The 27,441-nt window shown below is 40.6% G+C and overlaps 1 protein-coding gene across 4 annotated transcripts in view; it reads right to left on the bottom strand.

Moving 5' to 3' along the window:
• Positions 1–27,441, bottom strand: part of PDE4B (phosphodiesterase 4B) — a 189,944-nt gene that overhangs the window by 13,440 nt on the left and 149,063 nt on the right. For 3 of the 4 annotated variants that reach the window (XM_035121992.3, XM_088673932.1, XM_088673933.1), the window contains one exon: positions 11,215–11,327. In XM_035121992.3, the coding sequence (XP_034977883.1) occupies positions 11,215–11,327 (113 nt within the window). Of the gene's footprint in view, positions 1–11,214; positions 11,328–26,013; positions 26,250–27,441 lie in introns of those variants that run through there. The other variant, XM_035121994.3, reaches the window with a different exon arrangement.

Raw genomic sequence — 27,441 nt, forward strand, 5'->3', positions numbered from 1 at the left:
ATTCTTTCTTCAGTCACAAAGTGATTTATTCAATATGACCTTTAACAACAGAAAACAGTAACATTTGTTTCTTTTACCTAATTGGGTAGAGAAACATTTTATTTACTCTCCTTTCAGGCAATAGATCATGTTTTGATTTTTTTAAAAAATCAAATGCTTAAAATAGTATACAGGTATGTTTAGCTATTGTTTAGCTAAATTCCTTGTTTGGTCTTTACCGCATATGAAGAACCAGCCTGCCCAGAAATTTAAATTGTACCCCATGCCCAGATATTATGTAAATAATTTCTTAGACTCCTTGTTTGCTTGCAACAAGATAAGCTAAATGTTGAAATTCAAGCTACATAAACGTGCTGTTAAGAAGTAGAGTCCTCTGCTAACTCTACTCTGCAGGACTAAAAAAGCTTGACCTGAAGACGTTCCATTGGAATTGACTGACCAATCACCACCGCTAAACAGAAGTTGCACGGGAATTTCTCCATCCTAACAGGTAGAAACAAGATTGGTTTCCAATAAACCATTTATGAACCTTATTCTTATCTGCCTCCACCTTGAGAGCCACCTTTGACTGGTAGATGGGACATCCCACATGTCAATCATTTGACATCATTGTGGGCTTGCTAATTGCTTCACGCACCACTTCCCAAAATGCTTTACACAGCCAGCTGGTTGTTGGGTGCTTGGGAACTGGAGCACAAGGGGCTTAGTCAGCCCTGTGGCTGATGCTTGGGAAGTGCTAAGCGCAGGGCTTGCAAAATACATTGTGCAGGGCTTCCCAAATGCCCGAGAGCCAGCTGGCTTTGGGGCATTCTGGAAGCACTGCACAATGTCCTTTCTTCTCAGCCCTGTTTTTAGTGCTTACCAAGCGTTGGGACAGCAAAGTGGATTTCTCCAAGGATCGGCTATGCAATCGGCTTCCCCATGGGAAATCAGTTGCACAGCTGGTCCTACAGGTTTGAACTCACCACACATCAGCTGATCGATAAACCATAACCATAACAGAATTCCCCCATCCCTCCACACACCAGAATACCCTATGATGTTCACAGATCTGAAGTGATTGCTGTGAAAATGAAATAGCTCCAAGTTGTGATGGGAAGCAGTAAGGGATTCGTTCAGAAGCCATGAATAATTTTGACTCCAGAACAAAATACTCAAGACTGAAAACTAGTGGCAGCAGAACAAGATCTGTTAGACACATACTCTTCAGTCCTCTATGCGACTGCTTAGTTTATTTTCCCAAGTGGGCTATATACGCAGTGACAGGAAAACTGAACAAGTTGTATAACCAGTTCAATGGCAACACGAACCTTGCTAACAGCAGCCTATGTTGTGTCTTTAAGACTGCATGAAGAACACACAGCCAATAATAGCTATACATGTTTTGTCCAAGTAAAAAACAAATCTGAGAATCGGCTGTCAAAAATGTTAAGAGCTTTTAGCTACTCCGCCTCATTACTACTCCTACAGTACTCAGCTGCCCGCACTTTCTACAGTTTGGGTTTGAATGGGAAATATGTGATTGAATACTTTGGATTTTGGAGCCAAAATCTGAAATGCTAGAAGAGAAAACACACAATCCTGGTGTTTATGAACAAACCACAAAGAGTTCTGAAATATAAATATAAGCTACAACGTATCTGAACCATTTCCTTTACAGACTGTGAAAAGAAGTCTTTTAAATTGACTGCCAGCATTGTGTGCTTCCAAGTGGGTGCTCTGGGAGAAGCATCACATGGACAAGAGGCAGCTTCTGGTGTGCGTCACTCTCCGACCGGCTCATGATGGGTTTGCTCAGGAATATGTCATAAGATATGGGCAAGAGAAGGTGTGAATGATGCTCCCTGTGAAGGTCAGGAATCCCAGCCACGTAGGCGCAGGGGAATGGCTTTCAAGCTCATGAATCTCATTTAGGACTCAGATCAATGGACTAGTGCGCCAACAACCTAGTCAAAAGTGAAAGAACGTCAGGCTTTCAATTAAGGAAGATTTTATTCTGAGAACCAAATCAATATAATCTAAGACATTTAATTTTATATTGAACACAAATGTATGGCTCTGCAATATTAATAAGGAAGTTTGAACAGGAAGTGGTTTTCTTAAATTTGCTTACAGTTGGGGAAATAATATATATAAACCGACCAGCAGTCTACAGGGGAGAATTGCCTTTCTGCTCATGTTTGAAGAGCCCAGCCATCTATAAATTAAATAAGGCCTCTATGAGAGCAGGCTGAATAGTCACCTTCCAGAAGACTGCATAGGTCTCAGAAAAAGTTCCTCTCAAACTCATTGCCCAAAATTCCTTTGCTCACAATACACTTCCTTTCAGATGGATGTGTACAAATAACAGTGAAATCCTTTGCATGTCTATTCAAAGGTAAGCTCTATTAGGTTCAATGGGAGGTGTGTGTGCATATAACATGACAACAACCGTCATCATGAACATGACAAGAACCTAGACCAATCTAGCCCAGCATTCTGTTTTCAGGGTTTATGCTCCCTTAACTTTCCTCTGCTTTTTTCAGGCATGACCTGTGATTTAAAGCTCAATTGGAGCAAACGTCCCTTTGCAGCAAACCCAAATTGACGTTTGCTCTGATTTAGCTTTAAAGAGTGGGTTTTTGCTCTTTAAAGCTCAGGGGGACAAAAACAAAACAAAACCCCGCCACCAACAAAAGGCAAGTGTGGAAAAGCCCTCAGAATGGACAACCAAATGCTTATAGGAAGCCCACAAGCCTAAATGGCAATCTGAAGAAGCACCAGTCTAATTGGATGCTACTGGAAGTTAGGCATGCCTGAACCTAATTTGGATCAATTGAGCAAGTGCTGAATTCAGAACAGGGGTCCATTGATGTCAGTTGCATTCAGATATGCTGCTTAACTTTCTCTTGGTTTTTGCCATGCCCAAGTGTTGTGCCACTCAGTGGAATTTCTGCGATAAAGGCGGGGAGGAACATAGAGGGCACTGATAAGTTATGACTCTGCTTAACAAAATGTAATCCAGTGACATTTTGAAGCAACTGGTATATAGATAAATTGCTTGCTTGGTCAGCAACTTCAGCAACATTGAGTATGCACCATACAAACAAGCCTTTATAACATTTTATATGGAGCACTGACTGATGTCAGATGCTGCATAGAAACACAATTGTGCCTGCAGGGTAAGCAAATACTGATCTCCCTGAATAAATCCATGAATACTAGTGTAGTCCTCTGTAAATATTTTTTTAAAATCTAAATTACTAACAGTGACATGTAAAATACCTATTGCATATAAGCAAGAGAAAATTATAACTACTTTGGGTTAGGTAAGTTGAATGAATGCAGCAGTTTGTATATCTCAGTGAGCTTTCACAACTTATTTTGCATTCATAATTTTCCCCCACATGTAGAGTGAGATTAAATTGTATTATTTTAATTAAGACAGTGAAATAAAGGTACTGCATACACATAATCAGTTACAAGATCACACTTTGTGAACATCTGAATACTGTAGATGATTACGCTTAAAACCCATTCTATCATTATCTTTTAACAATGGTCAATGCAAATGTAAAGCTGTGAAAAATAGATCCCAATTGTGAAGTTTTCCTGTTATGCATGTTTTCAAGCTACTGTAAAAACAATTATCAGCTAATTAACTGCCAGACATTGAGTCATTCTTCAGTTAATAGGTTTTCCTATTGTAAGAATTGCTAAGTATGGTGGTGTCCCTGCTTTTCTTGTTGTTTTTAAAAACACTGCACTTGCAATTCTTTAAAAGGCTTTGGGAAGTACTACTTCAGATTTGCATTAATGTTGATGTTTTACATTTACAGTAATAAATTAGTCATCTCCTTCTCTTTACTCAAAAGACAGATGGCAATTTGACCAGTGAGCCAACTATATCCACTGACTATCCCTTCAAAGACTTAGGTCCAGCTCCGAGGGCCTTCTGGCAGTTCCCTCCCTGAGAGAAGTGAAGCTGCAGGGAACCAGGCAGAGGGCCTTCTTGGTGGTGGCGCCCACCCTGTGGAACGCCCTCCCACCAGACGTCAAGGAAATAAACAACTATCTGTTTTTAATATTTGATGTTCTATTGTGCTTTTAACTCTGTTGGAAGCCGTCCAGAGCAGCTGGAGGAAACCCAGCCAGATGGGTGGTGTGTGTGTGTGTGTGTGTGTGTGATCCTGGGTAAATTTGTTTATCAATGTCTCTCACATCAACTGCATGAACTTACTATTAGAACTGACTATTAGTTCTTGCTACTGAGCTCACATCCCACATAATTATCTCAGCAACTAGTTCTTGTCTATTTAATATAGAGTACACTGGGCATAATCTACCTGTCTCAAGGCAGTAGATGGACTTGATGGTTTCCCCTCACACTTTCTAGTCCTGTTTTCTAAAATAAGTGCCAGTGCCAAGAATGAGGATTTTCAGCATGCTGGACCAATGCTGGACACATGGAATGATGGAATGTTCAATTAACCCCTTTCGGTCAATTTCATGATAAATTACAACCTTTTTTACATTTCTTAATACTGCTTTCCATGGGAAAGCATGGAAGTGCTTGACTAGGAAAGAACTGCATAGGATTTTTAGATTAATTTCAAGTTGTAAGGTATTCAGACGTAATCAAAAGTGAAATCTGTATTCAGCAAAGATGGAGGCACAAATTTCCTTATTCTGAATATATTAAGCATTAAGGGATAAGGCAGCAGAAAGAGTTAGGAGATGAGTCTGACAGATGGATTGGCAAACTTAAGACTTTGTTTAATATGTTCCTGTAGTCCTCCTTGTAAACTGTATTCTTCCCTCCCTGGTATAGATGTCACTTGCAATGCATTCAGATGGAACCTTTAAGCAGTGTTTTAGATTATTTCACATTATAAGGGTATATCAGGAATCTTGTCAGAGTATTTTCCCCTCTTCTTCTTTCATAGTAAGTAAAACAACACACATCCTCACACATTTTAGCAACTGCCTTTAAATGCATGTCCTGCTTTTTAAAAACAAATCTGGTGCAGAAGGTCCACGTGAAGAAGAAACACAATCAGAGATAACATGGGAGAAGTTGGCATTGTCTGGTGCCATGTTTGGGGAAAGAGACTCAGGTAACCCCAAACTTCGGCCCACCAGATGTTTTGGACTACAATTCCCATCTTCCCCAACCACTGGTCCTGTTAGCTAGGGATCATGGGAGTTGTAGGCCAAAACATCTGGAGGGCTGCAGTTTGGGGATGCCTGCTCTTGCTAATCCCACTAAATTCTTTATTTGGTACCATGTTCAAACTCAAACAAAGGACATGAGTTGTATACAGTTCCAAACAGGATATCAACATCAATTTAGAAAAGGTGAGAGAATACATGTCTGCACATCACAGAGAGATTTAGTTTTGAATCTTGGCTGAAGAACAAAAATATCAAAAAAAAAGTACATTTTCCTAAATCAGAGTTGGGTATTCTGCAATCTCTCAAGTTCTAGGTAGGATATTAAAGGTAAATAAACCCCAGTGAGTTATTGAAGTTTGCCCATGAAAGCTAATGGTCATGGCCAACTTCTGTTCATTAATTCCAAAGGGTCTACACTGAGTAGGACTAGCTTTGGACACAAAGCTTATTATGCCCTATTATTTATATTTCTTTATTTTACGTAAGTTTTTGAAGTATTTAGTCTATTTTAGCGCTATACAAATGTGTAGCAATGCCAACAGCAACTCCCTAATTTGGCTGTGCATCCTAAATGGGCTCAAAAAACTAATATTTGCACAGCTCACCCCTTGCTATAGAAAATAATCTGTTTGCTTTCATCTGTGCTAGAAGAACCTGACTGAAAACAAAGTCAGTTCAGTTATTTTCAGGTGGAATGTTCCTTAGTACCTCCATAAACTCTTACAAAGAGTTTAGTAATAATAACTTAAGCTACTAGAGAAAGAATGGTCTATTTAACACTTACAATCACTAAATTGCTCCAGGGTATGTTTACCTGAGATTTATTATAAGGTTATGATGCATTTATTGATAATAATGGAACACCTCTAATAACTGATTAGTCTAAACATTCTTTTCTGTAGCAACTTTCCCCATTTGCTTAGGCATAAGCCTCTGCCGCAGCAAGGAAAAATAGCTGTAGCCCATCAGGAGAAGGGAATGCCAAACCAAACCAAATCTAGGCAAAATCCCCTGGTGCACAGCTATTAAACTCTACTTTAAAAAAGTAAAGGGAATGGAAGGAGTAGGTTTGATAGCTGACTGCCCAACAGCTAATCTAGACAGTCTTTGGGAGGCTTGTGGCTATTTTGCAATGTATATTAAACAAAGGAAGTTACAGTAAACTGAAAGTAGGAACAGTTTGACACACCTTTAGGGAACCATCACGTACCAAGTGAGCAAAATCTAGAGCTTGCAAACTTATAATAAGACACCCCCTTCTTTCCCAATATGGACATTGTGCAATGAGGCACATAGACAGCTGGAAGGCAGCCAGGAGTTACCTCCAGAGTTTACATTAGTGTCCTCATGTTTAGTTTATTTAGCCTCCTAAAACTGAGGCGTGACCCTGCGTGTCTTATGTGACTGAAACCCCTTTTGAAATAGTGCAGTGAATGTTTTGTTTACACCAATAGATTTTCATTTACAGATAACAGACAATAGTCTAGTATGTAAATTGCTAACAAAAGACAGAATAGAGCCATAATGGAACATTTCAGCAAGCGCCTACGTGATGTAGGGACACATACCCCTTGGAGTTATTTAGGCAATTCTGAAAGATCATATCCTGGTGTGCTTTGTGAAGGTCATGGCTCACTTCAGTCAAGTCACATGCCCATAAATAAAGGCAACGAAGTCATAAGGTGGGGCTGGGGGGCTGGAGACCCAAGTCCTATTAGGAAAGGTTGAAGGAGTTGCATATGTTTAGCCTTGAAAAGCTACTGTTAGGAGTAACATGGTTACCATCTCTAACCATTTGAAAGGGTGTCACATAGATGACTCTTGTCTCTGCTATTCCAGAAGTTAGAACCTGAACCAGTGGGTTCAAATTACAAGCATGGGGATTTCTGTTAAAAATTAGGAATAGCTTCTTGATGGTATGAGCTGTTTAGATAATCATGGATAAGGGAGCAGCATTTTAGGGGCATGATGCCCAAAGATGTGTGTTTTGGGGTGCCTGTAAGATCACGGACTTGGAAAAAAAAAGCTTTTTCAGGGTGAAATCTTGACCTGAAATCACAAGAGAGCAAGGCGCCCAAAATGGCCACCATGATCTCAAAGGGGGAAAAAAATGGGATGTCCCAGTTTTTCTGGGGAAGTTGACAAGTTTGACAGTGGTTTTAGAAGGGAGCAGACTCTCCTTCATTAGAAGTTCTTTTCCCAGGGATAGCTATGGCTTCCTATCAGGGATAGTTCCTGTATCAGAAGCGGTTTGGATTAGATCAGGTGTGGCATGGGGAACCTTTTGCAGCCCTCTAAGCAACCTCCACAGATGGTGGAGGAACAAAATCATTTTTTTTTTTTACTTTTGTACAGAAGGGTAGTTTTCACACACACTCATACAGACACCTCCATTCTCCATCCGGAGAAGCAAGAGGCACTATCAGAATTGAAGGACACATTCCAACGACACAAAAGCACTTGGGTTGCAAAGCAGAACCAGTGAGAGGTGTGGCCTGGGGTGAGTTCTGGGAGCCAGATAGAGAGGTCTGAAGGGCCGCATCTAGGCCCCAGGCTGGAGGTCCCCACTCCTGATTACTCCCTATTACTGAAGTACCTTCAAACATTATGATTCTATAAATGTAGAAAGAAGACATGCATTTTCTCCATGCCTATGAGCAAAACACGATATACAAAATCTAGGTAAAAGCTAAATTTCTTCAACAAGCTATGCAAATTGGCTATATAAGCATGCCCAGGATACCTGAGTTTTTTTTAATATACTGTGCAACTTATTTCTATCTCAGCTTTATACTGGCCATGGAAAAAACACAAAGTGATGTCTGTTCTAATAATGAAAAGCAGGTTGAGTGTATTGGGCAGGTCATAATTTGTAGGTTGCCTCCACAAGCGTTCAGATCTCAAATTATTACTCTTATTCATCAGAAGCACTAGTTCTACACACTGAGTGACTTTAGTTAAAACGATAAAGTACACTTGTATACCTGGAATATATGCCATGCTACCTTATGAGATTTCTAAAAACCACCACTTCATATACGATGCGCCTAATAATAATAATAATCAGCCACCAAGATTTTTGTGTGGAAAGGATTCTAAAATGCACATAAGTAATGCCAATAAAAATAGGATTTAAAACTTCATCAAAACAAAAAGCTGCACAAGAAACACAGCCAACAGCAGCAGGAAGTATGCTAATTTGTATTTCATAGCTGAATGGGATTAACACAACATTTGTGTATCATTTTAATGAAATGGGAACATGCCCAACCACTGTGAATGTTTTGCTAATTTTTGCTGTTTGCTCCTACAGGGACCTTCTGAACTGTTTTCTACGGTACGCTTCTTCATCTGAATGTCAGATCCACACGCTGTTGAACACCAGAGATTGAGTTCCTCATATTCCTGAGTAATGTAATTATTCATTTCAGCAACATTTGCTTCTTCTTTTTTTTACTACAAGTATTTTACAAACAGGATACATTCACCCAAGGTTCTCTTCCCCATCACCAAAATGATCAAGAAACGTATTTTGGTAACATTTTTGAATAAGTGCACTTCACTAGAAACCAGTCACCCCCCCCCCCTCTTTGTCTACTGTTTTTGCAACGCTGTACTTCAAAACTACGTCTGTCAGGAAGGAGACAGGAAATTCGAGTCACACTTACAACAGCTGTGCCATGCCCACTATCATTCTCAAATGACGTAGATTGGCTTCAGTGGCATAGGGCCAGGAACTTAGCAATAGCAGAGGTCAGGAAGATAGGTCACTGTTTATACAGCTCTTGCACTTGGGATCATGCTGGGTCTATATGCTTTCTTCCTTTCTCTACTGTTGCTCTTTCCGTTATTCTTTACTAAGGGGGAGGCAGAAGCATCCTGTTTTCAAAGCCTCAGACTGTTTTGCTACTGCCATATCTTTGTGCAGACCACGGAAGAGAGGCAGATCATTCAGATACTTCACAGATGTGGAAAACGTGACAATTAATTGACATATTTTAAGAGGCTTCTTAAGAGCTTTCGAAAAGCTACAATCACGCTGTAGTCCCAGCTGCATGACACACATCCAATATCCAAATCCTTAAAAAGCACATAAGGATACATTTACGTGAAATCGTAAGAATCGTAGAATTGGAAGGGACGCCGAGGATCATCTAGTCCAACCTCCTGCAATGCAGAAATATGGGGATCGAACCTGCAACCTTGGCATTATCAGCACCATGCTCTAACTAACTTTTAGACAATCTAGTAAAAAAATGCAAATTAAAAATAAGAGCAGCGTTGGGAGTCCTTTGCCTGAAATCTTATTCCATCTTTATTGCCTCCTATTTAATTGCTACGTAGCCCTTTTTTTGTGTAAAATGTCCATAACTCATTATTGCTCACAACAGGGTTGTGAAGCTGGTTGTTAATCCCTAATTCAGTGTTTCTCAACCACTGTTCCGCGGCACACTAGTGTGCCGCGAGATGTTGCCTGGTGTGCCGTGGGAGAATTACTTTATATATAGTCAATATAGGCACAGAGTTAATTTTTTTAACATTTTCTAATGGTGGTGTGCCTCGTGATTTTTTTTCATGAAACAAGTGTGCCTTTGCCCAAAAAAGGTTGAGAAACACTGCCCTAATTTAAATACAAATTAGGGTAACAGTCAGCTGGGCAGGGTACAAATAAATCATTATTATTATTATTATTATTATTATTAAGCAGCAAAGTGCATGATGGTGGTCTGAACAAGGTTAAGTAGGTAGCTTGTGGCTGGGTCTATGAAGGCTGGATATTAAAAGGAGGGTTTTGTAAAAAATAATGTTGAAAGCAGCATGTGAAAACTGATACCTTTGCAGTCGGAAACAGAATAAGATATTAGGCCCCATAGCTTGCTTATCATAAAATGCCACGTACCAGTGTTAATAAGTGCACCTGGAGAAAGTTATATATGCTGATTCTGGAATCATGTACAGTATGCTGTAGCTCAACTGACTAGATGGCAGAGTATTAGGTATCTGCACTAACAGTGCAAAAGACTGTTCTGCTGAACAGCGCCTGGGGTCACAGCAGATAAGGTGTCCACGGCCTCAGGGAAGTGGGTGTGCCTTTTGTTTAATCAATCAATATTCAGGCTAGTAGCCAATGAAAGAGCGACTCTGGTGTAAATACAATCCAAGCGACAGGTTTTAACTATAAAAGGATAAGGTGTCAGAGATATAATGGGGAAATTTCACAATTAGTTACTAAATTAAACCCATACAATCAGCATGGCTCTCCAGGTGGTTTGGCTGACACGCAAGCCAAGCTTCTACAACACATTTTACCCCCTTTTAGAAATGTGCCTCCTAACAGAGCAACATTTTATGAGACTTGTCATTACACATGCAACTACTAATATACAAAAACAGAACACCTTTCTTTTACAATGTACAATGCACTAACTGAAATCAAAGCAATACGTACTATATTTACTGCACGGTAACTGTGAAGATAACTGTACTGTAATTATCAGCAGCACAGACAATTTACTAAAAACAATTATTTCCGAAGTTATTGGTTGTCCCAATCCCATCAGGATTTTAAGTTCTATTCCTACAAACACTCCATTAACTTGATATGAGTGTTGCTATTCCTAGGTATCTAAGGGATAATTAATACAAAATCAGGAATTGTTCAGAGTATGTAAATATACACAATAATCCACCCCACCCCCGATTTACAGATCACCTAGGTACCCAACACCTATTTAACAAAATCAAAGAGCACAACTGGATTTATGGATACAACTGTGCTCTGCTTGAGCGCTTGCAAAGTTTGATACCACACATGTCTACTGCTCAACCTCCATAGTGTAATGATAGGAACTACCAATATTTAACAGCTTTAATAAGAAGCAGAGGCGGTGTGTAAGAGTTCACCCATTTTCTTTAACTTTGTTCTTGGTAAAATCAGTAGCAGGTCTGCTTCCAGATACAGCTGTATATGTGTGTGTGGAGTTTAAATCCCTATGCAACTAAATTCCATTTTTCAAAACCTTTTTTTTTGGGGGGGGGGGATAAATCTTTTCCTCTTACCTTATTCGATGCCATTTCGCTAACAGATCGGTAGGTCTGAATGGTTTCAAGTTGGTCTAAACACCAGTCCAATTCCTCCAAAGTTTCCATTGCTAATTTTTGATAAGATTCCTCTGCAAATAAACACACAGGCATGTAGTTAGGCTTGAGTGATTGCAGGCTTTCCATGGTGGAATCGCTGACACGGCTCGGACCGACGCTGCTGTAGGTGCTGCTGCTGCTGTGCTCTTTCATCATGAGTTCTGCTAGCTCCTGTTCCAGTCTCCAGCAGAACAAATCAATGCACGTCTCGCCTTTGAGTGGCTGTTGTGGTTTCATGGACTTTCTTCTCTTTTTGTTCTTGCTGGCTTTGAAGAAGCAATGTCAGTACTACATCAACAAACTTCCTCTCGTAGGGGATGTAAGGGGAGGGACCTCTGTCAGGCTCATCTGCATGTATATTATGCACTCACAGGACAGATGAGGAAAAGCAAGTTCTTCGTAAGCAAAGGGTTTTCCCGCCAAGCATTAATCATGTGGTGATATTTTTTAAATAAGACTTTTAAAGTGTCATCGAGTGAGATTGGGCAATCAATCTGCATCTCTCAGTTTTCCCTTAAAAAAAAACTAACTTCAGATAAAAACAAATGGGCAGGAAAAAATAACTGGAAGTAAACTCCCTGAACTTCTGCAGCTGTGATAATCCTCTCCTCAGAAAGATCGTTTGCATTAAAAGGGGAGGGATTTTTCTTGTTGTTAAATCCGTATCTATTAAATTAGGTGTTCAATGAAATGTCTCTTCACAGGAAACCACAGAAATACTGGATTTTTATTTAAACTGGCAAAATGGAAATCCTGCTTCTTTTAACCAACTTTAAACTCCCCTATAGTTCATGCCAAAGTCACAAGGAAATTCTGAACTGGATTTCCAGAGGAATTTAAAATTTGACTGGTAAGGTAAAGGTAAAGGACCCCTGACAGTCAAGTCCAGTCGCGAAGGACTCTGGGGTTGCGGTGCTCATCTCACTTTACTGGCCGAGGGAGCCGACATTTGTCTGCAGACAGTTTTTCCGGGTCCAATTTATCTACTTGCACTTTGACGTGCTTTCAAACTGCTAAGTTGGCAGGAGCTGAGACTGAACAATGGGAGCTCACCCCGTCATGGGGATTCGAACCGCCGACCTTCCGATTGGCAAGCCCTAGATTCAATGGTTTAGACCACAGCGCCACCCGTGTCCTGCCTTTCCACATTTTATCTGGGGAACAAACATTTATTTAAAATATTTTCTAAAGCTACAACCTTAAATGAACTTATGGGGCTAAATTTGTCCCGTTGAACTTACTAAGATTTACTTCTGAGTAAACAAATAAAGGATTCTGCTGAAGGGACGCACAAAGAACCACAGGCAGGGGAATAGTTAGGTGTGGGCCAGGGAGGGCCTGGAGGGGCCTGGATCTCCTTTTCCTTTCACAAAATAATAAACAAACAAACTTTCTTATAAGAGGTTGGGGCTCTAGTGACCTGCTATCTTAATTTGCCAAGAAACACCAATACAAGCACATTAGTATATGCAAAGTTTATGTAAATTTGAACACAGGCTTGTGACCATTAAGTACTTGGTACCTGTCTGGACTATAGTATGTGGGTGGCGCTGTGGGTTAAACCACAGCGCCCAGGGCTTGCCGATCAGAAGGTCAGCGGTTCGAATCCCCATGACAGGGTGAGCTCCCATTGTTCAGTCCCAGCTCCTGCCAACCTAGCAGTTCAAAAGCACGTCCAAGTGCAAGTAGATAAATAGGTACCGCTCCGGCAGGAAGGTAAATGGTGTTTCCGTGTGCTGCTCTGGTTCGACAGAAGCGGCTTAGTCATGCTGGCCACATGACCTGGAAGCTGTACACCGGCTCCCTCAGCCAATAAAGCAAGATGAGCGCCGAAACTCCAGAGTCGGTCATGACTGGACCTAATGGTCAGGGGTCCCTTTACCTTTACCTGTCTGGACTACAGGGAGCAAGCACCTCAGATTTGGTCATAAAAATTACTTCTAAAATCCCACGATAGTCATTGACTCAAAAGTTATGCACCAACATAAACCTGTTTGATTGTGGAAGCTCTAATTATATTTAGGGTTGAAAGAAGGCCCCCTGCTAAATCCGCTACCTCATTTGCAGGTTGCAAATTTAGGGAGGGGCTGTTTTATTGATTTTGGGAGATGGGTCAAATCCTTTTGGTTCACGTGGCATGCTTTTCTCTTTTTCACTTTAAGCAATATAAGTGATGTATATTTCTGCCACTGCCTGTGGCCCCAGTGGAACCTTTCTCAGTGGCTGCCACTTGTGGCTACCATTCCGCCCTTCCCTTGAATGCCCTTGGTATAAAGCGCTTTATATCATACAATATAAAGCGGATTGTGGTAGGGCTGCTAGGAAATTTAGTTCAGGGTTTGGTAGTGTACAGGCCACAGGTCATGCTGAGTAATGGGGGCGTTTTAATTGGTTGGTGGGCCCCCCTTTTAAAGTCTTGCACTCCATTTTACAGTCACATTTTGCCTGGCGTTTGAATCCCCTCCCACCTGCCCTTTTTTCTTGCAGGTTAGCACGACATTGCTATTGCCTTCGGGGCCGCCTGTATTCAGGGGCCGGTAGGAATTTTTCCAATTGGCTGATTGGCTTTGCCTCTTGGTTTTCGCCTACTGCGCTAGCAAATTGTCACAACTTGTTAGGTTGGTGGTTAGGCTTTTGGTTGGTTAATCGGTTGGCAGAGGGGTGTGGCACAGATGCCTACCCCCACCTCCGTTTGCTCCATATAGAAGTATTCCGTTAAAGGAATCTCGGGGCTTACGCTCTTGTCCTTACCATCCCGCCATTGGCGGGGATGGTGGGCCCAATTATAAGAGTAAGAGCCTTGGGGAACATTCTTGGGTAAAGAGAGGAGGGAATGACTGGGCTCAGCCACCTCCTCTCTCCCAGGTATGTTTACTTGACTTCCCTTCAGGAAGTCGGAGCAGGTACTGTCCAAGCGGACAGTGGTGAGTCCTGTCCCATGGTGACAGCTGATGTGAGTCCTGCCCCAACTGGGCAGATGAGGTGAGTCCTGTCCAAAGGGGACAGCTGATTGAGTCCTGTCCTAAATGGACAGATGGGGATAGTCCTTCTTAAGGAAGGATGAGTGCATAACCAAAAGCCTAAGCCAACACTCGGATTAAAATTGGTGTATTAAATAAAGTTGTGGCCCTAAATTATTTGCCAAAAACCAAACCATAATTCTGGTGTCAGTTGTGAGTTATTTAAGGTAAATTTCTGGTAAGCCTCGACACACAATGCTTTGACACATAGCATAATTCCAGGAGGGAGAGAGAGGGGGGGGGGAGAGAGAGAGTGTAGAATGATGGCTGCCGGCTGCCAAGAAATGCCATGATATTGTTGCTGGAAATGGTACAGGAAGTCCAAAGCAAAACAACGCATCATTAGTCTGAAGATGGAAAAAAGAAAAGAAAAAGAGCAGCTGCCACGACTGCTCAGCACCTTTTCAATAAATTTATATCTATCTTCATTCAGGGTGTCACTGCAGTATCTCAGTTATATATATCTAACTGAGATTACCTGTGTATGACAGCGATGCACATTTTACAATTTTTTATGTGATATAAGCCACCCAGAGTGGCTGGGAAAACCCAGCCAGATGGGTGAGGTATTAATAATAATAATAATAATAATAATAATAATAATAATAATAATATTCCTCCTCCTCCTCCTCCTCCTCCTCCTCCTCCTCCTCCTCCTCCTCCTCCTCCTCCTCTTCCTCCTCCTCCTCCCCTAGGTACAACTATTTCTCTTGTCTTCCAAAATAGTGCCAACTCAGAAATAAACAAGGATGATGCCTTCCAAATGGTTTGGACTACAACTCCTATCAGCCACAGCCAGTGGTACCTCTGGTTACGAGCTTAATTCGTTCCGGAGGTCCGTTGTTAACCTGAAACCGTTCTTCACCTGAGGTACCACTTTAGCTAATGGGGCCTCCCACTGCCGCCGCACGATTTCTATTCTCATCCTGAGGTAAAGTTCTTAACCCGAGGTAGGCCTACTACTTTTGGGTTAGCTGAGACTGTAACCTGAAGTGTTTGTAACCAAAGGTGTTTGTAACCTGAGGTAACACTGTATCTGTGCAGCTTTAAATCTCTAAGCAGTAGAGAGTAGTTACAGGTGGGTAGCCGTGTTGGTCTGACGTAGTCGAAACAAAATAAAAAAATTCCTTCCAGCAGAGAGTACTCGCCCTCCCTTCCAACTCAAGGCTATGAAAAGGAACCACATGTTTTCACATAAAGTTCTATTCCGAGTGCTGTGAAGGGCTACAACAGGAGAGTTATTTTCTCTGGGTGATATCCAATATTAGTCATACTCAGAGTAGACCCACTGAAATCAATGGATTTAATCTGTGCTGCAAGGTCATGTAATGTAAAACATGGTCTCCTGCACCACATGTAACATTGCAGTCAAGGTGATTTGCTTTCTTCCTTTGGAGGAAGCAGTGGAGTTTGAAGCCACTATCCCCAAATGGAGCAACCCCCCCCCCCCGGCAGATGTCTGCAGAGGGGGAAATATACAGTTTGGCATAAGCAGTTTTCTCAAGTCTTCCTGAAAAAGGACAACTGGGTAAGGGGAGAAATGATGTACATACAAGAGGGTCAATAATTTAAGGAAGGCCACATTTCATGTTAAGAAGTTACTTGAAAGAGAGGAAGTTATTTGGAAGTATTATCTTTCACATCAGTGTCACAATTTCTTATAATTCACTGAGCAAGAGGAAGTGGAGTTGGCTTGTCTGTGACTGAGAACCTGTTCTTACAAAATAGCTGCTTATCTGAGAAGCCTCTACATACGCTTCTTTATGGTAGCAGTTCCAGTAATGGCAACACATTTGAGGCCCAAATACCAGGCAACAGTGAAAGGGGATCTCAATACTTGCACCTATTTTGTAAACAGCTTTGTATCCATGCACTCTAGTAACAGTTTGATTTTAATTTTAAGTAGTGATGCAGAAACACCATTTACCTTGAATAATACCTGGGCCCCTATCAGCTTTTTCTATGAGCAATGGGGGAAAGTGCTAAATGGGCTCACAATGGTTTGGCATGTGTGAGTTTTTGTTTTGTCACTTGGAAACTGTAGTGTGGGATGAAAGCAGGCAGGAATGTGGAGGAAGATACATTCACAGCTTTAGTAGCAGCAGCATTGGCAGTAGGGAACTGGCACACATTTCAGTTGTGCATTGCATATCACCCAGAACTCCTCCCCATGTTGAACTAGACCGAATGTTCATAGGGGAAGCAGGCAGGGTTTGTAGTGGGAGATCACCCCCAACATATACTCACAATTAAGACTGGACAATAATGCAGTGATCAAATAGAAAGGATGGCTTCACATAATAATGACTGAGTAAAGAGTTAAAGTACTGTATATTCCTGCACAAAAGACTACTTTTTAACCCAGGAAAATCTTCTCAAAAGTCGGGGGTCGTCTTATACGCCGGGTTGTATTTCGTATAGGGTGAGTATATCCCAAACTCTATTTTTTTACTGAGAAAGTTGGGGGTCGTCTTATACGCCCAGTCGGCTTATACGCCAGAATATACAGTAATTGAGTTCTAGACATGAACCAACAGCTGCTATAGGATTTGCTAGCCTGGTCTGCTAAATGCTGTTTGCAAACAGGCAGAAATGGAACATTAACTTGAAATACGTTTTGTTATTAACTATGACTGGAGTAAAAGCTTAAGGATGAGAATATCCAACACAAATAGGATGTCTTAGCATTAAAAACAGTGAAAATTCATATTATGAACCCATCGTTTGCAAACTTTGTTAATGTCACTGCTTCTAATTAGTTGCTAAAGTTAATACTTTTTAAATAAAAACTAACAGGCAGCTATTAAAACAATCTAGCTTATATTTCTGTAGTGGTTCAGGACCCAGAGGCATTGACTTGTAGCAAAATATTCAGTTTCACAAAAATCCTACCAGGAGGTCACAGAAGAAAACATTCTACAGTGTTATTTACTTCCGAGCATGATTTGACTAAGCAACAACCATGTGCTTGAAAGTCACGTTGGAGATTAGAAATGTGGTTGAGAAAGAGAAATAGTGACCTAACTGACTGCACATACATCTGGGCAGGGTTCAGCTGATTGTTAATTAATCCCAAATTAAACATGAACGCAAGGAACACCCTTTGTTTAACTTTCAAAGTTAAAAGAGTAGCATTTCATCCAGGCATGTCAAAACTTAACAGAAAGTAGATAGCCAAACAAAATTTTTTGGTCTTCCACAGGTAATACATATGTGAGGCTGTGTCTTTATGTATGCACATTTACATTAGATAGCACTGATTTAATAATTCTTATTTGGGGGGAAAATAAAGCTTCATAAACCACAGCTCTAAAATGCACATTGTTGGGAATGAATCCAAGTGCTAAGCATCCTAGCTTAGTCCTTGCCTGGAATGCCTAATTAGGATTCCATTGCTTCTTTTACTTGGATATTTTTCAAACCGATTTAACAAATACTTTGCTGAATATTTTATTTTATGGCTTGATTCCGAATAAATACTGATTTGTGTGTTCAATGTTCCAAACACTCTGCTCCAACCAGACAAGTCTATAAATTGTGGGAGGGAGAAGCTTCCTTGTGACAAGATATGAGGCTGCTGTGGTATGCTTATTAATAGCAAAATCATGTGGATGAGGCCAACTGCATGAGCAATTCTTATTCTAGAAAAGAGGTATTGCAATATGCATAACGCTTTAGCGTGCAGCAAAGGTTGTAAATAGGCAACACAATCCAGATATTTTGGTAAACACTACATGCACACACCCTGCCTTTTATTTCATTGCATGGAGCTGACAAATGAACTGTGTGTGAAAATCAACTTCACCACCAAAATTAAGGAAGAGACCATTCCTGGCAAAGGAGCGCAGGGAACACATAAAAACTTTTATGACAGCTATATGCCTGCACATTTCATACTCTTGCTTTTGAGACAAACAATGGTCCTGACACTTTCACAGGACTAAGGAGAGTGATGGCACTTGGTAGCTTGAGTCTATGAGCTAAGAAACCCAAAGGTTGTCTTGCTCTGGTTTATGTTACCGAATCTTCTCGTATTCGGATGGCATCATGAACTGAGGTGAGAGCAGCTTGTGAGAATAAAATATGGTAAATTCTATTTATGACCACATTTAGCCAACAGAATAAATTTAGAGATAAAGTACTTGTGATTTGCAGGTTCCAATGTGAACATTTGCTTTTTTATATATACCGCTCTTCATCTGTAAAACATCCCAGGGCACCAGAAGCTTTCGGCTACGACAATCCTGCAGCATGACCACAATTGCAATATTTGCTTGCTTTGCCTTGCTATAAAGTTCCACGGAGAAAGGAAAACCATTATGCTATAGGGGAAGAAGCCAGCAATGTATATAAATCATTTACTTTTGGGAGAGTGTTCTGGCCAGGTTGGATGCCCATTTCATTTCCAATAGGAATTTGGATTTTGAGACGGCTCCGGTTCTATCGAAGAGTGCAGAAGCCTTGAGAACCAGTGCAATCATTTGTCAGTGCCTTGTATGAACAGGCTGAGTTTACTAATAAAAAGGAAGGGCACCTTAGAGAGTGATTGGCGCTTGGAATTCGAAGCAAAGGGCTTCCTGAAAGCACGGAGCTAATAGGGGGCTCAACCTTTCACAAAGCCATAAAGATGGCAAAGTAACCAGCTGTGCAAACCCCGGAATAAGGAGCAAAGAAAAATTGGGAATGACTTTGAAAAAGTAACCTCTGCTTCACAAACACTACGGGGTAGTTACAGCAGCCATTCTGAAAAGGGTAAACTCGTGTCTGCAAAATCATGTCAAGGGAAAGTCCCCCAAAACAACCCAGCTACTTTAAAAAGCACTCTGCAGCAAAAAAAGAGAAAAGAAAATAAAGGGGGGGGGGAGCTACCATTTCTCAATATTCTACCATCAGCTCAACATTACAAGGGGTTTGCCCAGAGGTAGCAAGGAGCTTGGTTCAACTGGAACTCTGCATGAATCCTGGGATTGTGTACATTATTTCATTTTGGTTTTGTTCTGAACAAGCATGGTGACACTGCAAGGAAATAGAGGAAGCTACAGAGGTTCAAGCTGAGGATACTCCCAATAGAGGAAGTCCCTGCGGTTCCTGCCAAATATACTTCCGCATAATAATTGCCTTGCAGGGGAATTTACCTGCAGTAATGAATATGTGTAATTGATATGTATGAAAGTTCACGCCTAATTAGTCGCCAAAATGTATAGCATATCTAATGGTAGCGGGCAGTTAGTTTCCCTTAGGCTCCATATTTTGTAAAGACACCATCCTACCCTGGAGAGTAAACTTAGCTATTCGTGGGACAATCCTTAATTTCAAAATAGATGCAGAAGCTGATGTAATAGTTATTTATGAGGAGGTTTACGAGGGATTCCAAAACTCCTCAACCAGCGTAAGCTAAAACTGTTTTTACACAGCCTAGTGGGTTGCCTATAAAATCTATTCTGCTTTACCATACGAACAAGTTAGAATGAGGAGCAGCTTGTGTTCATCATGCAGGGCAGTATTTTGTCCCCATTTACCATCTATTCACAGGACATGGGCGTCGCTGTGGGTTAAACCACAGAGCCTAGGGCTTACTGATCAGAAGGTCGGCGGTTTGAATCCCCGCGACAGGGTGAGCTCCCGTTGCTCGGTCCCTGCTCCTGCCAACCTAGCAGTTTGAAAGCATGACAAAGTGCAAGTAGATAAATAGGTACCACTCTGGCAGGAAGGTAAACGGTGTTTCCGTGCGCTGCTCTGGTTCGCCAGAAGTGGCTTAGTCATGCTGGCCACATGACCTGGAAGCTGTACGCCGGCTCCCTCGGCCAATAAAGCAAGATGAGCGCCTCAACCCCCAGAGTCATCCGCGACTGGACCTAATGTTCAGGGGTCCCTTTACTTTTACCATCTTTACAAAATCACTAGGAACCATCACTAGGAAATCTGGTGCGCAATGTCATCAGTATGTTGACAACACCCAGCTCTATTTTTCTATGAAATCTGAGACAGGCAAGGCTGTGCCTCAGTGCTCCAAGTGGTTTTTTGACAAGCCCCTTGGATAAACCAAATATTCTTTGAAATCTTGCCACCTGGGATTACAAATGCTTCTGAGCTTCTTCCAAAGAAGATGACACAATTCTGAAAATCTAGGAAGACCATAACTCAGTTGATGTACATGGCACTTCAGTGGAAGTCTATGAGAAAATCCAACTGCAGAGCAATGTCTTTGCAAAACAACCTGATACCACCAAGCAAAAAGAAGTTACACTATCAGCCATCACAATTTGATGTAAGAACTACACCTACAGCTGGAGGCAGGATGAAAGCCTTATAGAATCAATAGGAGCCAGCAGAGCTCTGAGGTCTTGGGAATCAACTATTTCAATTGTCTGATGTTGCAACATCCATGCTGTTAGCTTTGAGTTCCAATAAATTAATATTTAGCCTGGTTCGAATATATTGTTTTACTTTAATAACCATTTACTCTCTCTTCCACTAATTCTGTTCTCTTTATATATTTTAAAGAGATTTACTTCATTTTGAAATGTTATCCCGAAAGATGCACTTGTTAACCTGCAGGGTTATTCCTCAATGTTCTAACTTATTGTTAGAATTGACAGAAAAGCCATTCATCATTTCCTCCATGATTCATGAACATACACAAGAATTCAGCTGGGTGCTGAAGCCACAGCAGTAAAATGATAATGTGATGAATCATCCATTTGCTCTGGAGGAGACATCTGTGTAATCTTTCGTTTTCATTCAATGTCCGAAGATAAGTCTCTCTGTACTCTTGGCTATTTCTGCTTCTACATATCCATTGACTGTGGTATTTCTAGTATGCAGGCAAATCCCATTCCTTGATTCCCCTTATGATATCACTGCTAAGTGACATTTGACAAAATGTTTCCTGCATTTTGCTACTTCCATTTGGCACCATACAAGTGCTGTCACTTTTCTTTCTGATTTGTGGCAGAGCCTCAGTACATTGTTTCCTGCATTTGGTTGGCTCTTGGCAGAACTCATTGCCAGGATAAAGAACTAGGCTGAGGCATTAATACTTTGTGGGCAAAATTCAAAACGTCCTTACTTTCTTATCACAATGTTTCATGTCCCTTTGTCAATCTGAAGGCAGCCCTGTTTAGGGATGCTTTTAATGTTTAATTAATTATTTTATTTTATTTTTCTGTTGGAAGCCGCCCAGAGTGGCTGGGGAAACCCAGCCAGATGGGCGGGGTATAAAAATAAATTATTATTATTATTATTATTATTATTATTATTATTATTAATCTATTTAGATTTGCTTATGGAAAGATGAAATAACACTCTCTGAAGTCCCTGACTAAGGCAGTATATCAACAAAGCAAATAGGGGAAAATATATTTTAATTATGTTAAAAAGTCCACAAATGTCTACGAATCTGATTTCATTTTTATTAATCTCTCAGTCCTGACCCCCTTACTGGCACACTTGATAGTGATGCAGGAGGAGGCCTTCTTGGTAGGTGCTCCCAGATTTTGGAACTCCTTTCCTAGAGAAATTACCACCAACCATCAACGCCATCATTTTATTTGTATGTCGCCTTTCCATAGCTATAACCATGCTCAAGTGGCTTACAACAAGATTAACATCATTACAAACGTAACAAAAGTCATAATAAATAAAACACATCAAAAAGTACACAACCAAATTGAAACAATATCCACATAAATCATATGAAGGATCTAAAAAAAAAGGTACCAAAAATACCGTAATATCAATAACAGCAACAATAAACCCCAACCAAAAGCTCTAAACAATACCACAGCCGAAGAGCCTGTTCAGCAGCTTTCGTAGCTGAAGACAGGCAGGCAGTCTCCTTTCCTCCCAGGCCAGGTAGAAGGCCAGCAAGGCAGGGAACAGGTCTTCCTGGGCTCTCAGCCAAAATTAGACTGGCTCCCTCCTTGTTGTCCTTCCACTAGTAGGAGTGGACTTTCTTGTTCCAACAAGCTTTGGGAACTGACTGCTTTTAAGGAAAGGGCTGGTACTGTGATGTTTTTATTGTAATAATATGTATTTTTATTTTCTTTAATGATTGCTTTTTCCCTTTGTTTTTAGCTGTTTCTTTTTTAGCTGTAAGCTACTTTGAGTCCCTGTCCCAGGTTGGAGGCAATTAGCACATAAGAATGTTCATGAGATGTTGCCAATAACTTGCTACTTATCCACTGGCCTCTATTTTTATGAAAATATGTATTGATAATCCACATCTTTATTTAAGTCCACTCATAGGTTGTACGTGGATTAACTGAAGAATGAAACCTCAAGCATTTATTTCATGCATGAAAATAAGCTTCTGAGTGCGTATGAGAAAATCTATTTCTTGCATGTTAAACAACAGCATTTTCTGGCGCACACGTGATAAAAGAACGGCAATAATGAGTTTTCTCTCATCATTATTGTTTGCTACATGCACGATAGCTTGCTGAAACACTGTAATTCTGTACACAATGGAATAATCCATAATCAGCAGCTCAGGGAAAAAATCCTTAAAAATAAAAGTCTGCTAATAGACCTAAGAGTGTTTCTAAAAAACACTTTTTAGCAATTTAACCATCCTTGATTAACAAAACTGTGGTTTAATGACTGTGGTTTTGATGCATTTTTAATGAAATTCATTTTCTCTCGTGGTGAAATCAGTTTTAAAAATAATCTATTGCTAAGTAAATCACAGAGAGGAAGAGGGATGAAGGGGAACTAGAAGAACCCTCCTTTAGTTATTTAATTTTTAGTTAGTTTAACTGGGTTATTTAACTTTTCTTTCTTTCTTATTGGGCTTAGTGGCAACCCAGAAAACTCTACAAGTTAAGGCTGGTACATACACTCAACCCATCCAATAATCACCTTCACATAGTGGAGAAATGGATGTGTATACAGTACCTCAAAATCCCCAGGCAACTCATCCAGTAGTTTCATATAAATGTTAAGTAATGTGCTGTAATATAGTGGGGGTTTTTTTAAAGGGTCTTCTGACAAAGATACTGGATCTTGTTTCTCATTGCTTATTTAAAGTTATTTTAACATCTCCAGTTACCCAAGACTTCTTTATTTTCTTTGCATAGCAAACAGCCCATGAGAACTTTATGCCCACCCTGGAATCTTGACCCTTGGTGACAATTTGCTACTTAAGAGTCACAACATGTCAGCCATATAATGCAATTTAAAGATCATTTTTTAAATAAACACACACACACACACACACACACACAACTGCTAGGATTGCTCTGTAAGCCTGCAATTCTAAACATGCTTTAGAATAAACCCCACAGGATACAGCAGAAGTTGCTCCTGAGTAAATCTGCCCAAGACTGTGCTGGGCAGCACTGTTACTGGTAACTACGGGAGCCTGAGTGAGTCATTCTTAAGCAGAGGTTTCTCCTTCTAAGATTTGCTAACTAGTGAGGAATAAACTGGGTGCAGTATTTCATACATTACATCAATGGTGAAGTTAGGGCTCAAACAAGAGGCTGAGGTCCAGGGCCTCACAGTTCCACTGTGACAATTCTGAGAATGGCAGGTGATGAGGGCACTGGCAAAGCACCCCACATCAGCACCTGGGCCAGCATGGTCATGCTGGGGTTGTCTTATTGCATGTTTATTGTTTCACAAACATCCTCTGTGTTGTGCATCCATGATGACTTGTGCTCATGATGCTATTGGGAAGGTCAGGTGCAGTCCTGCTTTTGATACGGTTAGCACCTACATAAGTTCTGAGGTGGTCACACTGCTTCACTTTCAGCCACTGCATATCCTGCTATTTTTTTCATACCACAGTCATTTTACTTATTTTTGTCCTGCTTTCCTTGTGCAATAGCTCCTCCAGACATCAATAATGTGGTAACATTGGAGGAGCATCATAGAACAACTTCTAAAGCAGAATAAATCCACTACTATTATTATGTCAAGAACATGTTGCGGAAGATGTCCACAATAAAACACCAATCTAGAGGGGCTCTTCTTTTTTCTCATGAGCATCTTTAACCATGTGTATGGTGTGTGTGTGTGTGTGTGTGTGTGTGTGTGTGTGTGTGTGTATGCACATGGTTAAAGATGCTCATTTTATTATTTTTACTTTTGGAATCCATTATCTGTTTCTACAACAAAATTGTCCTTCTTCCAAAGTGAATGTGTTTGGAATCAACAAAGCAGTCATGATTATACAATGACACTTAAGTGAGTTTAAAATGCTAAACTGTACATGTTCCGAGTTGTTAAAAAAACAAGATTGGAAATCTCTCTCACTCTCTCAAATACCCACCCACACAGATAACCAAGAATCTAGATGTTTTTAAAATATGGAATAGCAGTGGGAGAGAGAAAAATTTTACATGACCAACTAAAGCCCCCTCATCTCAAATTACCCCGCTAAACCACTGTATTATTTGTTTAGTTCACAGGGATTAATAACCGCATAGATAACGGCATGAACATATTTTCCACAGGGTAAAGCAAAAACAGCAAGTCTGCCTTTCAAATTAAAGTTTGAAAAAAGAAGGTGAATTGTCATCCAAGAGACACTAAAAAATCCTAATCTATAGTTTCTGGGTGTTAGCAAGATAGGGTTTTAATGTAACTTACTGTGTAAAGTGGCTCAGGAGTCCTTATGGAATTTAAATTTAAATATAAAATTGAAAACAAATTAAAATAAAAATTCAACTCAAGTAGTACATGTAGGCAGTTCTTTTACTCTTCTTCTGTAGCGAATGGTAGCATCAGAAGTAAACTTTTCATGCTCTCATAATCATATCATGCAATAATAGATTCTAGCCATGTCTAGCTATAATACCGTAGATTCTAGCCAGATTTTCCTGACTGGTGCTGATATCAGAAGGAGCTAGGAAAGCTGAAGGCATGGGATATTGCCCATAACAGCAAGAGTTAAAGGAAGAACTTTGACTAATCATTGCCACCTACTTTCTCAGTGCTTGAATGAGTCATCAGCAGTAGTTCTCATTCTCTAAAACTCAGCTTCAGAAGTTTATTTTGAATTTGATTTCACACAACTTAAAAGTTTGCTTTATTAAATATTTGGCATGTGCAAATCCTTCCTTACGGACACACTGTTCATATGGACCCCTTCTTTTATTTTGAGGCTCCTAAATTTCACCCTTCCCATTCCTAGCTGGCAATCTGTGAGGCCAGGATGATAGGTTGCTGGGATGGCTCAAAGGATCACTGCTCTGAATCAGCCCCAGGTGACAAGAGTCCAATGAAGTTCTCATTTGGACATGGAAATGTATAGATGCAAGTTAGTAAGTAAGTAAATTGGAGGCCTGAAATCACCTCGAGACAAGAAATGTCAGCTTTGTGGGGGAGGGAACATGTCACTGTAGAAAAGCTATCACCACTCTCAATGAAGCACATTTAATCAACCCAGGCTTTCACTTTCAGACAGACTCTTTTATTCAAGGTTGAGTCTGTTTGCATATGGTATACAAAACTCAGAATTCAGCTCAGTGGTTGTTTTTTTTTAAAAGAAATGTAGTATGAAGTGATGCTGGAGCCCTCCTGTTTACATTGGAGCACATTATGAAAGGAACTTGGCTTTGCTAGATGGAGGAATCTTCCTAACAGACTGAAAAAAGCAGGGAGCAATAAGGAAGGGCAAATGGCAATTAAGCAGAGGCTCGATTACCTACAAATCGCTAGAAAACAATTCTAGTGCTTGCGTTGTAAAACATACCTGATTGTTCCATCAAAAGGTAAGGTCGTCCACCACATGTTTAAGGGTGCCATATAATCCTCGTTGTGGAGCTCTAAAAGGCCTTTTAAAGAAAACTCTTGCCTGTCAGATCCATTCTGTCTGGGACAGCTGCATATCCTTCACTGTGTATCTAAAGAGGATGGGGCAGGCAGCTCTAGGATGTATGTATTGCCCTGGTTAACATAATGAATGAATCTGTCAGTCACTCTCGTCTTGGAAGAGCGCTTGCCTCCCCTCCTCCCCTCTGGAACCTCAGAAGGGTTCCTTGGCTACGCTCGGGGAGTCCCACTGACATCACTGTTGCTTGCTCAGCTGCCATAGATGGCAGTTGGACTGGGTGGAATGGCTGAGGGCATGATGGGTGTAGCACGTGTGGAATGCCTAACATGAGAGTCCACAGGTGTGGGTGACAGGGAACAGTTTACATCGGTTGCTATGGAACCGTGATTGGCTTACACATCTTCAGAGCCCACGGGAGGCTCGCTGAGGAGAAACGGCAGCGATTTTTTAATAGACTCCATGAAATCAATCCTTGAAGAACGTCTGGAGTCAAAGGCTAAAAAGGTTTGGCTGACTTAATGTTACATGATATATGTAAGCAAGTCCATCTACAAGAACGTAAAATTAGCATTGCTTTTCAGTCGGAGCTGATCACAAGAAACTACTCTTTAAGTCACTCATTTAAGGTTGTTTATGTACATAGTAACAGAATGGCAACTCCTGAGCTAATCTACCAACAATGAAAAGCAACTGAATTTTCTAAAAGATGGAAGAGGGGTTTGTGAAGCACAGAGACGTGAAGGGAGAAATGCTGCCTCTTATTTTTCTGAACTTCTAAAAAGAAAACCTGATGTTCTTCTTTTAAAACGTGTCTGCCTCTAGGTCTTTGGCACAAGCTTACTGTTGGGAGGGCCAGCAATCTATTTAATGACTGCATTGACGTCAATAGCATAACTGAAATACTTAGTAAGATGCATGATTCCAACTTTCAGGGGGTGTGTATTTCTAAGCAATGGGAAAATGAGAAGTGGATTCTCTGTGGGAATGAACTAGCCTCGCAATGCAGGAAAAGAAGCCACTGTTGTAGCCAGGATCATTGGACATTAGCCAGTTAATTTGGGGTGGGGTGGGGTGAGTTTAAGAATTATCTGACAAAAGAACTATTCTTCATTTTCTCCAGCAGACTTTATGTATATTTTAAAGATTGCAATATTTTCATTTACAACGCAAAATGACAGCTTATCTTATTGGCTGTTTCCAGCTATCTGCAACAACATCAAGCTTCATTAGAAATTTGCTTTCTATTTTTTTAAAAAAGCTTTTATATTAGAAACAAAACAATTGAGAGGCACCGCTGAGTTTCCTAATTTAGATTTCTACCAGTCAAAAACACACAGTGTAATCTAG

This window comes from Zootoca vivipara, chromosome 7, assembly GCF_965207765.1.
Source record: "Zootoca vivipara chromosome 7, rZooViv2.hap1.1, whole genome shotgun sequence".
NCBI classification, from domain to species: domain Eukaryota; kingdom Metazoa; phylum Chordata; class Lepidosauria; order Squamata; family Lacertidae; genus Zootoca; species Zootoca vivipara.